The sequence below is a fragment of the Sorghum bicolor genome, chromosome 8 (genome assembly GCF_000003195.3).
Source record: "Sorghum bicolor cultivar BTx623 chromosome 8, Sorghum_bicolor_NCBIv3, whole genome shotgun sequence".
NCBI classification, from domain to species: domain Eukaryota; kingdom Viridiplantae; phylum Streptophyta; class Magnoliopsida; order Poales; family Poaceae; genus Sorghum; species Sorghum bicolor.
In genome coordinates, this window is record NC_012877.2 from 54591686 (window position 1) to 54606795 (window position 15110).

Genomic DNA, 15110 nt, shown 5'->3' on the forward strand with positions numbered 1-15110 from the left:
TTCTTCATTTGGCCATGATTTACTCCCCTGCGCAGAAACACCATGACCGTGGAAGTGGTTATCCCCAACAATTATGGGGAAAATCCCTCGATTCGATGCCACCTCTGCCTCTACTCGCTCGAGCCCTGCCTTTTGCCTCTACTTGCTCGGGCTCTTGATGGATCTGCCAATCAAACCTGCCGCCTCACTTGGAAGGGAGGATATCACCCACTTGGGATGGATGACTTGAAATTTGCGCTTGGGCAGGAGAAGGAATAAGGCCAGTCTCAATGCATAGTTTCGTGGCACAGTTACCAAAACTATAAACTAGGTAACCGAGCTATAAGAGTTTTATGGGGATGAAACTCCTCTCTCATTTGATGAAACTCCTTCATTTAATGACCCTGTCAAGTCAGCAATTTTGCTTATATGGCACCCTATTTAATGTGCATGACACTCCCATGAAACATGCATTGAGATTGGCCTAATGCCTAGCTATTTCTAGCATGCTAGCGTTGTTTCCAAGACTGTCAAGTCATGTGAAATGAAATGAAACTTGGATGAAACAACCACTCTCAATGGAGAGTTTTGTTCTATGGTTTCAGAGGCATTTAATTCCAAGACTCATAGAGAGAGTTGGTAATCGTGCCAAGACAGTTACACCCAAAAACCCAAAACTTTACAAGATTCCCCGTCACATCGAATCTTGCGGCACATGCATGAAACATTAAATATAGATAAAAAAGATAACTAATTACACAGTTTACCTGTAAATCACGAGACGAATCTTTTAAGCCTAGTTGCTCCATGATTGGATAATGTTTGTCAAATAAAAACAAAAGTGCTAAATCCAAAAAGTTTTTGGATCTAAACAAGGCCTCATTTCTTCTCTCTCTTCTTAAATACACTGCAATGTCATCAAAAATACCTATGTGGCAACCTATTTAATGTGAATGAAACTCACATGAAACTCCCATTAAGACTGGCCTAAGATTGCCTTTTTGAATGCGGACCTACTATGTCAGTTATTACAATGGGTGGGAATGAAATACTCAAAATAGTGTTTTCACTTATTGCTAACGTAAAAAAGATTTTGAAATCCAAAGAAACATTAGGACCAGATGTGGATCTTGAGTCAGTTGCCGAAATGATCAAACATTTCTATGTGGTTTGAACAGCGAAAGTACAGTTTGAGTCTCTAAAAGATATTAGAGGTTCAGATAATGCATTTTCTTTTCAAAAGTAACAGCGCGTATGCTTGCAGTAACAAGTTTACATTAATTTAATTATGCCATATACTCAATCTACTTTTTATGTTTGACTGGATATATAGAAAAGATTATAAATATTTATAATACAAAATAAGTATATTATAAAAATATAGTTTATAACGTATTTAACAATACTAATTTAATATCATAAATCTTGATGTTCTTTTTTATAAATTTAAGTAAACTTAGAAAAAGTGGACTTCGACGGAGGGAGGTAGTATTATTATATCTAAATTTGAATTCAAAAAACACGTGTCAATGTTTTTTCGCAAACATGCCCTATGTGTTTCTTTAAGAAGGAAGAACATGGTGTCGATGTTTCTTCAGTTGCCATTTTGCTGTCATAGTGCTGGATTCATCAGAGCAAGTCGTTTTACCGTCATTAGTAGCTTAGCTTATTCAGATATACCAGTTCCTATTAAATACTGGTGTTTTTCTAGTGTTTTTAATTTTTAAAAAACACTACCACTAGTCAAAACACTAAGGAATCCTCAGTAAATTGTGCAATTAATTTTTTATTTATATTTAATATTCTATGTATATGTTGAAAGATTTGATAGAACAGAGTAAAAGTTTTTTTGACAGAAACTAAACAATGCCTTATAAACATCCTTGTGACTCGCGAGTTTCGCTACTGTAGCATTTTCGGCTTTATTTAGCAATTATTATTTAATTATAGACTAACTAGGTTCAAAAAATTCGTTTCATAAATTACAGATAAACTGTGCAATTAGCTTTTTTTTATCTATATTTAATACTTTATGCATGTGCCGCAAGATTAGATGTGACGAGGAATCTTGAAAATTTTTGGGAACTAATCAAGGCCAGAGTCATTTGGTGCAAATGCTATAAGGCAAATTTAAGAGCATCTCTAAAGATTTTGGCAAATTGACTTGGCATTTGTTGCTATTTGCAAACTCCCATAACAAAATGCAAAGGATAAAAATAGACCATCTCCAAGGGATTTGGCATTTGGACTTGACAAAGGATAAAAATAGAAGGTCTCCAGGCGCGCGTGACTTTGCTCGCGCGATCGGGTTTGCAAAGTCGTCCACAGCTTGACATTTTTGCCAAGTTTGCTCCCTCATTTACCAAGTTGCCCAAATTGCAAACTCCAAATACAAAACCGTTGGATACCTCTTTTGGAGCTTTTTGGCAAATTACTCAAATACAAACATCAAATACAAAACCCTTAGAAATGCTGTGAGATAAGAAAACAACCCTGACAAGTGGACCACCCCGCTCGGCCGCTCCCCATAAACCTCCGGCCCTTTCCGACTCCGGCATTCTATATCCCTCTCGCAAAAAAAAAAAACAAAAAAAAAGGTCCACCGAGGCTTCGGCTTCCATTTTCGGAAAGTGTAACGAACCCCATGGGGGACACTCACCGGAGCGCCGCCCCAGCGGCGGCGGCCCCCGGAGGCAATGGAAGTGCCGGAGGAGGGAAGGACGACACCGACAAAGGCAGGCGACCGGCGCCGTCGGCCTCCGCCCTTCCTGGAAACAAGAGAAGCAAGGTGAACTCCACAGCCGGGCCGGGCAGGCCGGGACCGCGTCTCTGTTGGGGCTAATAATGTCGACTGGATTCGCAGGCGGAGGTGAAGGAGCTGGAGCCGGCACTGTGGGCGAAGCTGCTGTCGCTGTACTCGCAGGTGATCGTCGGGACCTCTTCCTGGTTCTTCTTGAACTTCTCGTCTCTCGATGGTTCTTGCCGCACGATGGTTCGCGTGTTCTTGCATTTTGGAGCTCGCCTGCAATTTCTTGTCGGTTCTTGGGGTTTCGCTATTTGCAGTTCTTGTACCACGTTACAGGTCACGGCTTTCTTGCGGTCAACTGCAAGTGTTCTTGATTTTTGGTCATTGGGAAGAAGGGTGTGAAGTTCTGGTGCAGATTCTTGAACGTTCTTGGCTTTCAGTTATTATAGTAGGGATTTCTCTTTTTTTTTATCTTTTGGGGAATTTGGCTGGCCTATTTGTCACTATGTTCATTTCTGCAGTGTCATTTGGTTCCTTCTGTGGGCTTGTCAACTGTTCACTGATAGTTTCTCTCAATGCATCACTCAAGGATTTGCAGGATGCTGAAAGTAAAAGTATCCGTAGAAGTCAAGTGTTGTGTTGGTTAAATTGTTTTTGAAAGAACTGTTTTAGCGTCGCAAGCAATTGCCTGTTTTTCTTAAAAAGGTTATGACAAAATATCTGCATTTGGTGTGAATGAGCCTGTAAGTTCATCATCATGATTAAGAGATCTTGACCTTCCATTCTTGTGGTTAATCAGACAAGATCTGCTCATTAAAACTTTCTCCCACTGTTGGTAACTAGTGCACTTGTTCCTTATATTCATCAGGTCATAATGCTCAAATTGCTTAACTGATTTTTGCCAATCTATGAACTCATACTGAATATCAACCATCTGTGATTGCAGACTCCTCATGTTCTACTCTCTGTCAGCGAAATTTCTGTTGGCAGAGGTCACAAATGTCACATAGTTTTGGATGACCAAACTGTTGACAGAAATCTATGCCTGTTGCGGCATCTTGAGGTCCTTTAATGTTTCTGCACGGTTAGAATGCAGTTAAATTGTTATGTTTCTTTGGCTTCTTGTAGACAGTTTGTTGCTTCTTATTCCAGCAAGGAGGTCCATGGGAGTTAGAGGTTACAGGCATGGTTGGTTCGGTTGTAGTAAATGGAACACAAATCATCCGAGGTGCCAAAGTTCCCCTCAGTGGAGGGGATGAGATATTTTTTGGTCGAAGTGGGGTGCATGGCTATGTATCCTTATTACCAGATTTGGCACCATACATGTCTGTTTCATTCCTCTGTCCTTTCTCCATATATTTGGTACTAATAGGTACTTCAGCAATGGTAGAATGAGTCAGATTTGTTAGTTTGACTTGCTATCCTGGAGTGATCCATAACCTGCTGGCAGATTTTTCAGCATCCTCTGACTGGGCCCAACATATTAGTATCTGGGCATAACAATTTGGTGGGCCCATTGGCAGTCCCTACTGCATCTAGAGACCAAAGAATAGAAAAATCTGGTAAGTTTACAACTAAGGTAACCAGCTCTGATATTGCAGGACTAATTTTATCTGACATCTAACTTAACTGATGAATTTTGAAGCTCTAGAAAATCAGAGCAATTTCAGGAGTCCTAATCCATCAGCCACTTTATGTCCGAGTGGATGGCAAGCCTTTAAGGATGAGCTGAAACAAGGAATTCTTAGCCCAAAGGATATCCATGTAACCCTTGATAATTTCCCGTATTATCTCAGGTCATTGCTAGTTCTAGAAATCTAGATTAATGTTTTTGGATTCGCTTTAAGAGTTATCTGTTATCTTCTAGTCTTTATATTTACATTTGGATATTTTTCCTATTCACACTGTTGATCAGATCTCAGTAATTTTCCCAAAATACTAGGAGCAAGCAATCTGTATTTTAGCACCTTCTTTCTAATTAATCTTTGTTCATTTCTTGCAGTGATAGTACAAAGGAGATACTCTTGTTGTCTGCATTCGTACACATGGACAAGGAGCTCAACAAATGTACACAAAAAGTTTCATCTCTAAATCAGCGAATTCTATTATCTGGTCCGACAGGTATTTCTTATCAGTTTTTTATTTTAGTTACAATGCTGGTGAGAAACTAATGCCCTGGAGTCGTGTTACATTGTTATGGCTGCCTCACAATTTTCTTGGTGTTTGCTTTTCTGTACATCTCTAACTGTTTTGCACAATCATGCTTCTAGGGTCCGAACTGTACCAGGAAACATTGATAAAGGCGCTTGCAAAGCACTTCAATGCTAGACTTCTCATACTTGATTCTCTTATTCTGTGTGGTGTAAGTTCAACATAGGTTCCCTTATTTATATGGACAATCAGAGTTTTTACTGTACCCTTTAGCTGCCCAATATGTCAACAGAAGTATTATTTATTGAAATAATTCCATGCAGATGTCTTCAAAGCTACAAGAGTCCCTAAAGGATGTCAGGAGTGATGATGCACCAACTTTTAGTTCAGGAGCTGACATTGTGGGAACATCCAGAAAAAGCACTTTCAGAGAAGGTTTTTTTGTGCTCCCTTTCTTTTATTCATCAAAATTTTACTCGCACTGTAATCAAACCTTTACATATTTTGTGTTATGCAGGAGATAGGGTGGAGTATATTGGTGATGGTTCCTTAAAGTTAACACCCAGGTATTATTGCTGAAAAGTGAAAGCTATCTGTTCTTGTTTCATTTGAACCTAGTACTGCTGGTCCAACTTTGCTGATTCTTTTGTATTTTTTTTCTATGTGTTCTGAAGAAGGATTAATTTGTATCACGTATAATTAATGTTTTTTTTCTTGAACATGCAGGAGAGCTGTGTATCATTATATTAAAGAAGGACTTAATTTGGAAAATTGATGCTGGAAGCTCGTGTTCTTGTGTTTTGATAAAGTCTAAACAAGAACACAATTGAGATTTTTTGTAATATAAGTGAAGAAAAATATACATAATATAGCAATAGCATTTGGAAATTCACCATAAATAGAATTTCAGTTAATAAATATTTTTGAAAGAGTATATGGTTTCAATGCATGAACTTAAATCAATACCATAGTGGATTTGATTTGCTTTAGATATTTATAAATCATTTTTTGTTTTCTTGAACACGCAGGAGAGCTGTGTATAATTATACTCTACCCTTACAACACATTGATAGATCATGTCATGGTGGTCATTTGATTATATTACTACTGAGATACATTTGGTTCATTCTGATGAATTGTTTGATTTATTTTTACAGCTCTTATGTTTATCGGGGTGAAGTGGTACTTGCTTTTGAAAAAAATGGGTCCTCTAAAGTTGGAGTTCTATTTGACGACCCTATCGATGCCGGAAATGATCTTGGAGGTTTATGTGACCGAAATCGTGGCTTATTTTGTTATGGTTAGTCTGAACTTCTAAAGCAATGTGGATTTAGTTACCTATTGATATTCTTTTGGTCTTATGAGCGATTTGTTGTTTGATATTTCTGCAGCTGCTGAACTTCGGCTAGACTCTTCTGGTGGTGAAGTCAATAGCCTTGCTTTAGGAAAGTTCATTGAGGTATTGGCTGTTATAGGTGATCAGCATCACTAAAATGTATTCTCTTACTGCCTCCAACAATACAGTTTCAGTTTAATTGCCTTTCAGGTCATTTCAGAAGAAAGCAAAAGCAGTAATTTGTTTGTGTTACTCAAGGATGTAGAGAAGTCATTCACCAAATGTACAGAATCGCTGATCAATGACCTTCCACCTGGTGTTCTGATAATTGGGTCTCACACTCAGACACAGAGCTACAAGGATCAGGTATACTTGCACACCTTTGAGGAAGCACAAGTTTTTAAGATAAAAGAATGCTCAAGGTAGAGTCAGAGAAAATACAGGTTGTTCTCTAAAAAGCTTATTTGGACTTGGACGATTCTTGAATTTACTAGTTGGCATGGAGTCATGTTTCCATGTTTTCCCACTTTGTGTAAAAGATGTTAATTGAGTGCTCTGGACTGTTTTGTTATTATATCCTCGATTTGTTGATGTTGTGTGGCTTCCTAGTTCCTACTGGCAATGAGTCCCCACTTAGATTTTACCCAGTAACATTGTCATCCTTTTACATTATTTTTTGTGGGCTTATAAAGTGTAATGACATGCAACAGTGGACACTTTTAGGGCTGTTGTAATCTTATGTGTCAGTACTGTTAATATCACTTTATATCTCTCGAAAGTTTGGTTTAAACATGCAGGAAGCCATTGGAAGTAACCCTGAAGGAAGCAGAACTGCAACAGAGTCAACAAAGCATCTAAATAATCTTTTCCCTAATAAAATTTCCATTGATCTTCCACAGGTAGTGTCATCCATAAGCACTTCTGTTAGGCACTGTGTTTGTAGGTAGTACTTTATCTAACCTGGAGATTTTCATTTATTGTTTTTTTGGCAGAATGGAGCACAGATATCAAATTTGAAGAAACAATTAGAACAAGATACTGAAACACTTAAAGGCCAACATTAGTAATATTCGTATGGTAAGATATGATTAGACCGTTTCTTTAAACATATCAACATTTATTGGAGTACCAACCTTGAGTTGGAAATCTCTCACTCTTTCTTCTTTTTTCTTTCTTTTTTGGTTGAACGTACTCCTCTCTTTCTTTGTTTTTTATCACAAACACACTGGGAAATCACTCCCTCTCTTTTCAGTGTTTATCACACACACACATTTTTTTGAGTGAGAATACAGCAGGGGAAGCCCCCACTGTAAGATTTTATTATTATTATTAAATAAATTAAAAAAAGTCTGTACAACTATACAACAGCCACCAAAACAGAAGGAGAAGAAGAAGCTAGGCTAGGGAGTCTATACAAAGAGAGAAAGCTGGTCGTTTAGCATCAGTGAATCTCAAAGCCTGGAGTTTAGCTTCCTCCATGAAAGCCTCTTCCAAGAACTAAAGGAGGGACGACCTCTATCAAAGATGAAGTCATTTCTTTGCTTCCAAATCTGCCAGGCTGCGATGGTGAAATCACTCCCTCTCTCTTCAGTGTTTATCACAAACACACTAGGAAATCACTGCCTCAGTTTTAACACACACTAGGGAATCACTCCTTCTCTCCCTCCTTTTGATTGATGCGTCTCTCTCAGCCCTCACCATGATATCCTCCTAATTACTGCAGTAATAAGTCCTATAATTGCATATTATTCTCCTTAACCTTTTTTTTAGCGGCAGGAGCTCTGCCCTTCAATTAAGATAGAGAAAAGAGAGTTTTATGTACAAGGGAAATAGCCCTCCTGGGCAAACAAAACACAGTCAAGGCCCTATTCTCAACAAGTGGGATTTATCCCCTCATTATTCTCCTTAACTACTAGCTAAAAATCTGGTACTACTAAAGACACAATGAACCTGAACACACAAGATTATAGATAACATTGAGTTGTTATCTATTTCCTAAGTTTTATGTTTCTTAACAGTCAAATTTTCTCATCTATATATGTACATATATATGGGGATTGTATCCGTTTTGATAAAGCAATAAAGAAATGGATCAAGAGTTCCTATCTCCTCTGTTTGTCCCTGCCCTGTGCTGCGGCCACCAGGCATCGGCATGGTTGTGCTGCTCGGATTAATGCCATCTATAGTATGCCCATGACACTCTGTTTTTTCATTGCAGTTTCTGTCTAGCAGAGAAATTGAATGCATTGGTCTTGAAGAATTATCCATCAATGATCGATTACTGACTAATGAAGGTAAGCTGTTCTTTCCATTGTTGCTCATGGACCAACTTTTTATTTTTGCCCCTTGCAATAATAAATTTATTGAACATTTATATAGCTCTGAATAATTTCAGATGTGGATAAGATTGTTGGATATGCTATTAGTCATCACCTTCAGAAGTTTGGCCGTCCAAAATGTGACAAAATGGCACTTCCAATTGAAAGGTAAAAATGCAATGTTAATGTTGTATCAGACCTTCATATAAGCTTCGATGAGTTCTGGGGAATGCTATGTTAGCGTTGTTACTACAGCCTCAAGTATGGACTCAGTGTGGTACAGAGAACACACAGCGAAAGTAAGAGACCACAGCATGTGCTAAAGGTGACCCCTCCATCTCTCTCTGTATATGTTAAAAGTCTGAGGCACAAAAATTCATGCAAGTTTCTTTTGTCAGGGTGTGCTCACAGAGAATGTGTTCGAGGAAAATATTCTGCTAAATGTTATCTCACCTAATGATCCTGGAGTAACCTTTGTGGATACCGGAGTCCTGGACGATGTGAAAGAGACACTGAAGAAATTGTTGATGCTCCCTCTACATAGACCTGAATTGTTCAACGAAGGGCAGCTAAGAAAGGTGCTTGCCTAGTTTCAAAATGGAAAATTGAGCCTAGCATATTTGCCTGGTAGCTATCATTTACATATATGGAAGTACTGCTAACACATTGCTTTCTGGCAGCCTGTGAAGGGAATACTGCTCTTTGGACCTCCTGGAACAGGTAAAACAATGCTTGCAAAAGCGGTAGCTACTGAGGCAGGTGCAAACATTATCAACTTGTCAATATCAAGCATTACATCAAAGGTACTGTTAAACAAGAACAACTGTTCTTTTGCATGCTAATTTAGTCTGTTCTACTAGTAAATCTGGTGCATTTTTCATTTTGTTTTCAGTGGTTGGGAGAAGCAGAGAAATATGTTAAGGCAATTTTCTCTTTGGCAAGTAAATTATCTCCTGCTATAATATTTGTTGATGAGGTGTGCACCCAAATGGGTTATTCATTTTTTTATTCTGTTTGAGTGTGTTGTGCACTTGCTCTTACAGTTGTTACTTTTTCTTTAACAGGTTGACAGTTTCCTAGGAAAGCCAGAAAGGCCAGGAGAGCACGAAGCAATGAGCGAGTTCAAAAATGAATTCCTGATAAACTGGGATGGTTTGCATACTAAAGAGCAAGAACATGTAACCGTTCTTGGAGCCACAAATAGGCCATTTGACCTTGGTGATGCTGTTATTCGAAGGTTTCCTTGCAGGCAGGCTTCTATGATCCCCTGAACTAGACAAATTTATGTCCACCCCTTAGCTCAGGCCACTGATTATTATTTGCAGATTAATGGTGAGCATTCCTGATGCGTCAAGTAGAGAGAAGATTTTAAAAGTAATACTATCCAAAGAAATGTTGGCACCAGATGTGGACCTCAAATTAGTTGCCAGTATGGCTGGTGGATATTTATGGACTGACTTGAAGGTATGCTGACGTCGGTGTGCTTTATACTCTTCAGCTGGGAGGCAGAATTGGATATTTACCATTTTGTTTCCCTTCCCTACAGAATCTGTGTGTAACTGCAGCCTTTCGCCCCCTCGATGAAATCATGGAGAAGGAGAAAAAGGTGTGCACAGAATCTCTTTCTTTGGTTAACGATTTTTCAATGCATCTCTTCCCCTTCATCCCTTCTAGTGGCTCTTAAGTCCCCTTTTTCATCATACAGGAGAAGAGTTTGGCGATTGCTGAAGGTAGGCCTGAGCCTCCATTGTATGGAACCAAGGACATTCGACCACTTGAAATGGATGACTTCAAATTTGCGCTTGGCCAGGTGAGGGAATCATGACTTATTTTGAGGCATGCTAATGAATTGGCATCATGATTTAAGAAGAGGTTTTTCCTCTTAGCTTCCTATATATCAAGTACCGAATAATCAGCTGAACAATTTACTGTAGGTGCATGCCAGCTTTTCGCCTGATTCAAGTACAATGGATGAGTTTATAGAGTGGAACAAGAAGTTTGGAGGCGGGAGTTCAAAACTGAAGCAAACTTTGAGCTACTTCATGTAGTTGAACATAGAGAAACAACAGCATTTGTACAGTTGCTATACCCTGGGCATGTCCTCGCAAGTCAGTGTGCCCCAGTCAGTGCGGTAATTAGCAAGACTATTCACTGAACTGTGATACAGTTTTAGTGAGGATTGACATGATCGATAGCCATTGTCCTATTCTTTCTCCATTAGGTTCTCCCACTAATTCTGACAATTGGTAAAGACCTTGTACAGTGACATGGGAATAACAAAATCAACAAGAGTCAGCGCCGATTTGATTGATCAGTATCAACCACAAGCCCAACTGTACAGGTTTTTACTGTATTTTTTTTAGCTGTAGATTGCATACAATGTTTTCTCTAGATTGCAGTATGGGAGGGAACAAAGCTTGCTTCCAACCGGTTTTTCTGTACTCCCTGTATGGATGCCAAGCTTGACTGATTTGTGTATATGTAATGATCAGTATCGATCACAGTGCAAACTGTACAGGTTCTACATTACACTTTCACTGTCGGGTTGCATATAATTTTTGTGTAATTTGGAAACTCTGTAACCCCTGCATAATTGCGGAAGTTGGAATGGCTGAACTTATGCATGACGCACACAACTTGTTTGCCACCAAGTTCTGTAGTGGTACGGATGCCAAATTTGGAACTGAAATTATGAATGACATACTCTGTTGACTCTTGTTGGATAGTTGTTTTTTTCTTTTTCACTATTCATTTCTGAATTGATGCATTATGTTGGGCTGTATATGATTTGTAAGTTATTGGATTTGGCCCAAGAGGCCCATATATGTATATGTATATGTACTCAGACTCAAGAGATAGAGGGTGACTCCAGAAAATTCTCCAAACATCTACATGGTGTCAGAGCCGACTGTGGCGATGGCGGCGGCGACCTGTGGCAGCTGCCGGTGGTGAGGCCATCTCGAGAGCTGCAGGAGGAGAGGTTCGCTCTGGAGGCATCTAGCTGCAGCGGAAAGGACAACGGAGGCACCCAGTTCGTAGGAGAGGATTTGTGGCTGGGTGTGCAGAGGAAGCAACTTAGGAGCTTGTGGTGGTGCGTGGATTGGAGAATAGAGCTCCTGAAGCCGCATCAGAGGAGCTTGTGGTGGCAGGTAGAAGCAGGTCAACATCGTGTGTTGCTGGCCTGCAACGCAGTGGCAGCACAAAGGCTGGCAGGACCTCTGACGGGAACTGCAGACGTCAAGGAAAAGGTGAGGAGCTGATCTACAATCAGAAGCTGCAAAATAGGGAGGATTTGGTGCTGCTTGCTGCTGGAGGCTTGTACGTGTTAGTGAAAGGGAGCTAAGAGGTGCTGGTTATTTGGGTTGTTTAGACTACTAGTTGGTACACAACAGTATTTGTGGAAGTATCTACGGCAGGCTGTAGATTTCAGCAGAAATGGGAGATAATCAGGGGATTGAGCAGATATTGGGCAAGCTAGTCGATTTGCTTACTGAGAAGAAGAATGAGGCTCCATCTTCGAGCAAAGTGGGTGTGCCATTATATACAGATGCAGTTCAGAAATTGGAACTCACACCGAATGATATCAAACTGGAAGGCGTAAAGAATTATTTAGCTTGGTCCAGGAGGGCATTATTGTTGTTAAAGGCAAAGAAACTTGAAAGTTTCGTTAATGGAAAGGTAACTGAACCCAAGGATAAATCAAGTGATGAATGGAAAGCCTGGGATGCTACTAACTCTTTGATAGTTGCCTGGTTGTTGAGCTCAATGGTGCCACCTATTGCTGGATCAGTAGATACAATTATGACTGCATATGGTATTTGGGAATCACTATCGAAGACATACTCTGGTGTAGGGAATGTGATGTTGTTTGTTGATACAGATGATAGGCTCTATCATCTGAAACAGGGGGAGCTATCTCTGATGGAGTATGTTGCAGAGCTAAAGCGGTTATGGGCTGATTTGGACCACTATGATCCAATTGAGTTGCCACACCCTGATTGTGTGGCGTGGGTGAAGAAATGGGTTGAGAAAAAACGAGTTCTCCAATTCTTGAGAGGCCTCAATTCAGAATTTGAGGGAAGGCGTGCCTCTCTGTTTCATCAATCCAGCCTGCCTAGTATAGAAGAAGCTATTGCTGCTATGGCACAAGAGGAAACTAGGCTAAAGGTAATGAAAGGAAATGTTCCAGCCCCATCCCGTCCAGCATATGTTGTAACAAGATCTCAAGAGACTAGAATATGCTATAATTGTGGTGATAAGGGTCATCTGAGTCGGGACTGCAGTCAACCACAAAAGACTTATCGCGGAAGAGGAAGAGGCAATGATAGGGGTGCACCGAGAGGAGGTAGAGGTCATGGTGGAAGAAGAGGCCTTAGAGCCAATTTTGCTATGTCTGAGGAAGGTGCTTCAGACTTAGTCACAATTTCAGCTACAGAATTAGAAGAGTTGAGAAAGCTGAAGGAAAATAAGAACAACTCAAAATCAGATGATCAGGGAGTAGTGTCAACTTCAACAGATAATGTTGCCAATTTTATCCATTGTGACGCAGGTATGAAAAAACAAGCTTTATTGTCCATAGAAAATTCTAATTCAAGTTGGATATTAGATTCTGGTGCATCCAGACATGTCACAGGCATGTCAAGTGAGTTTACATCATATACGCCATATTCATACTCTCATAAAGACACAATCCAGACTGCTGATGGAACATCTCGACCAATTAGAGGTGTTGGTACAGTGCAATGCACTCCATCTATAACATTGTCATCAGTATTATATGTTCCATCATTTCCAGTTAATTTGGTTTCAATAAGCTCGTTGGTTGATCAGATGGACTGTCAAGTTTTCCTTGATCGTGAAAATTGTTTAATTCAGGAAAGGAAGACTGGAAAGCGTCTTGGGACTGGGGTTCGTCATAATGGGCTATGGTATCTTGACAGAAGGAAGACAAATAAAGCGATATGTCTTGCTTTATCAGCCATTGCAAATGAAGATGAGGCTAAGGTAATGCTTTTGCATTGTCGGTTGGGACATATATCTTTTGATATTATGAGTAGGATATTTCCTGAACAAATGTGTAAGGTAGACAAAAGTAAGTTACTATGTGATGCATGTGAGTTTGGGAAACACACAAGAACTTCATATGTGAGTAGGGGATTGCGAAGTGTGTCACCTTTTATATTAATTCACTCTGATGTGTGGACTTCTCCAGTTGTTTCTCTGAGTGGAATGAAATATTTTGTGACCTTCATTGATTGTTACTCTCGAATGACATGGTTATATCTCATGAAACATAAAAGTGAGGTGCTTAACTGCTTTAAGGACTTTTGTGCATGCATAAGAAACCAATTCAATGCTCATGTTCATATTATTAGAACTGATAATGGGTCAGAGTATGTGAACAATGAATTTAGAAGTTATCTATCTACTGAGGGAATATTACATCAAACCTCTTGTCCTGATACACCTGCACAAAATGGAGTGGCAGAAAGGAAGAATAGACATCTCTTGGAGGTGGCTCGTTCACTCATGTATACTATGAACGTGCCTAAGTTCTTTTGGAGTGAGGCAGTTATGACCGCTACTCATCTTATTAATCGTATGCCATCGAGAGTGCTTGGTATGAAAACTCCATGTGAAATGATTTTTGGAAAAAATGAGTTTATTGTTCCACCAAAGGTGTTTGGATGCACATGCTTTGTTAGGGATCATAGACCATCTGTTGGGAAATTAGATCCTCAAGCTGTTAAGTGCATTTTTATTGGCTACTCATCTGGGCAAAAGGGGTACAAATGTTGGAGCCCATCAGAACATCGTACATTTGTGAGTATGGATGTTACTTTTAGGGAAACTATTCCTTTCTATGGGGAGAAAACAGATTTGAGTGATCTTTTTCTTGATCTTGATTCTTCTAATACGTGTGAGGTTGGTGATGAGGAGAATGGACCATTAGTGACTAAGGATGTTGAGGAATCGAGGAGGAGTAAAGTGATTACTGGTCTAATCCCATGTCCAGTGGTTGTAAGTGAAGCAACAAATGTGGAGAAGGAGAGAACATCACACACGGAAAGAAATCTGCAGGTGTACACGAGAAGGAGGAGAAATCCTTCTGTACAACCTTCACCTGTTAATGATGAAGATGGTACCCAGGTGGAGCAACCACAGTTGGTGCAGCAAGAACAACTTCCAATTGATAATGAGGTTGATAATCCATCAGCACCTTCAAGTGAAAATATCAACTCTTCTATCGATCTCCCTATTGCTACAAGAAAAGGAATGAGAAGTACAGCAGGAAAACCTCCAGAGAGATATGGCTTTGAAGATGGCATTGAGGACAAGAATGATATAGCTAATTATGTCTCATATGAATCCCTATCTTCTACCTACAAAGCTTTTGTAGCATCATTGCAATCTGTGGCAATTCCAAGAGACTGGAAAGAGGCAAAGCGAGATCCTAAGTGGAAGGAAGCCATGCTAGAGGAGCTAGCAGCACTTGAAAAGAACAAAACTTGGGATCTTGTACCTTTTCCGGTGGGAAAGAAGGTGGTTAGTTGCAAATGGGTATATACAGTAAAGCAAA

The 15110-nt window shown here is 39.7% G+C and overlaps 1 protein-coding gene and 1 pseudogene across 1 annotated transcript; both read left to right on the plus strand.

Annotated features, from left to right (window-relative positions):
* Positions 2460-11112, plus strand: LOC8068809 (annotated as a pseudogene).
* LOC110429532 lies at positions 11286-15051 on the plus strand. Its single transcript, XM_021445588.1, has 2 exons — positions 11286-13079; positions 13406-15051. The coding sequence occupies exons 1-2, from the start codon at positions 11966-11968 to the stop codon at positions 13447-13449; spliced, it is 1158 nt and encodes a 385-aa protein (XP_021301263.1). The 5' UTR covers positions 11286-11965; the 3' UTR covers positions 13450-15051.

Bases quoted from the DNA above. Each gene is read 5' to 3' on its own strand.
- LOC110429532 (XM_021445588.1), top strand. From the start codon at position 11,966: ATGGGAGATAATCAGGGGATTGAGCAGATATTGGGCAAGCTAGTCGAT. The intron at 13,080-13,405 runs GTATGAAAAAAC...TGTTTAATTCAG, and splicing joins TTTTATCCATTGTGACGCAG to GAAAGGAAGACTGGAAAGCG.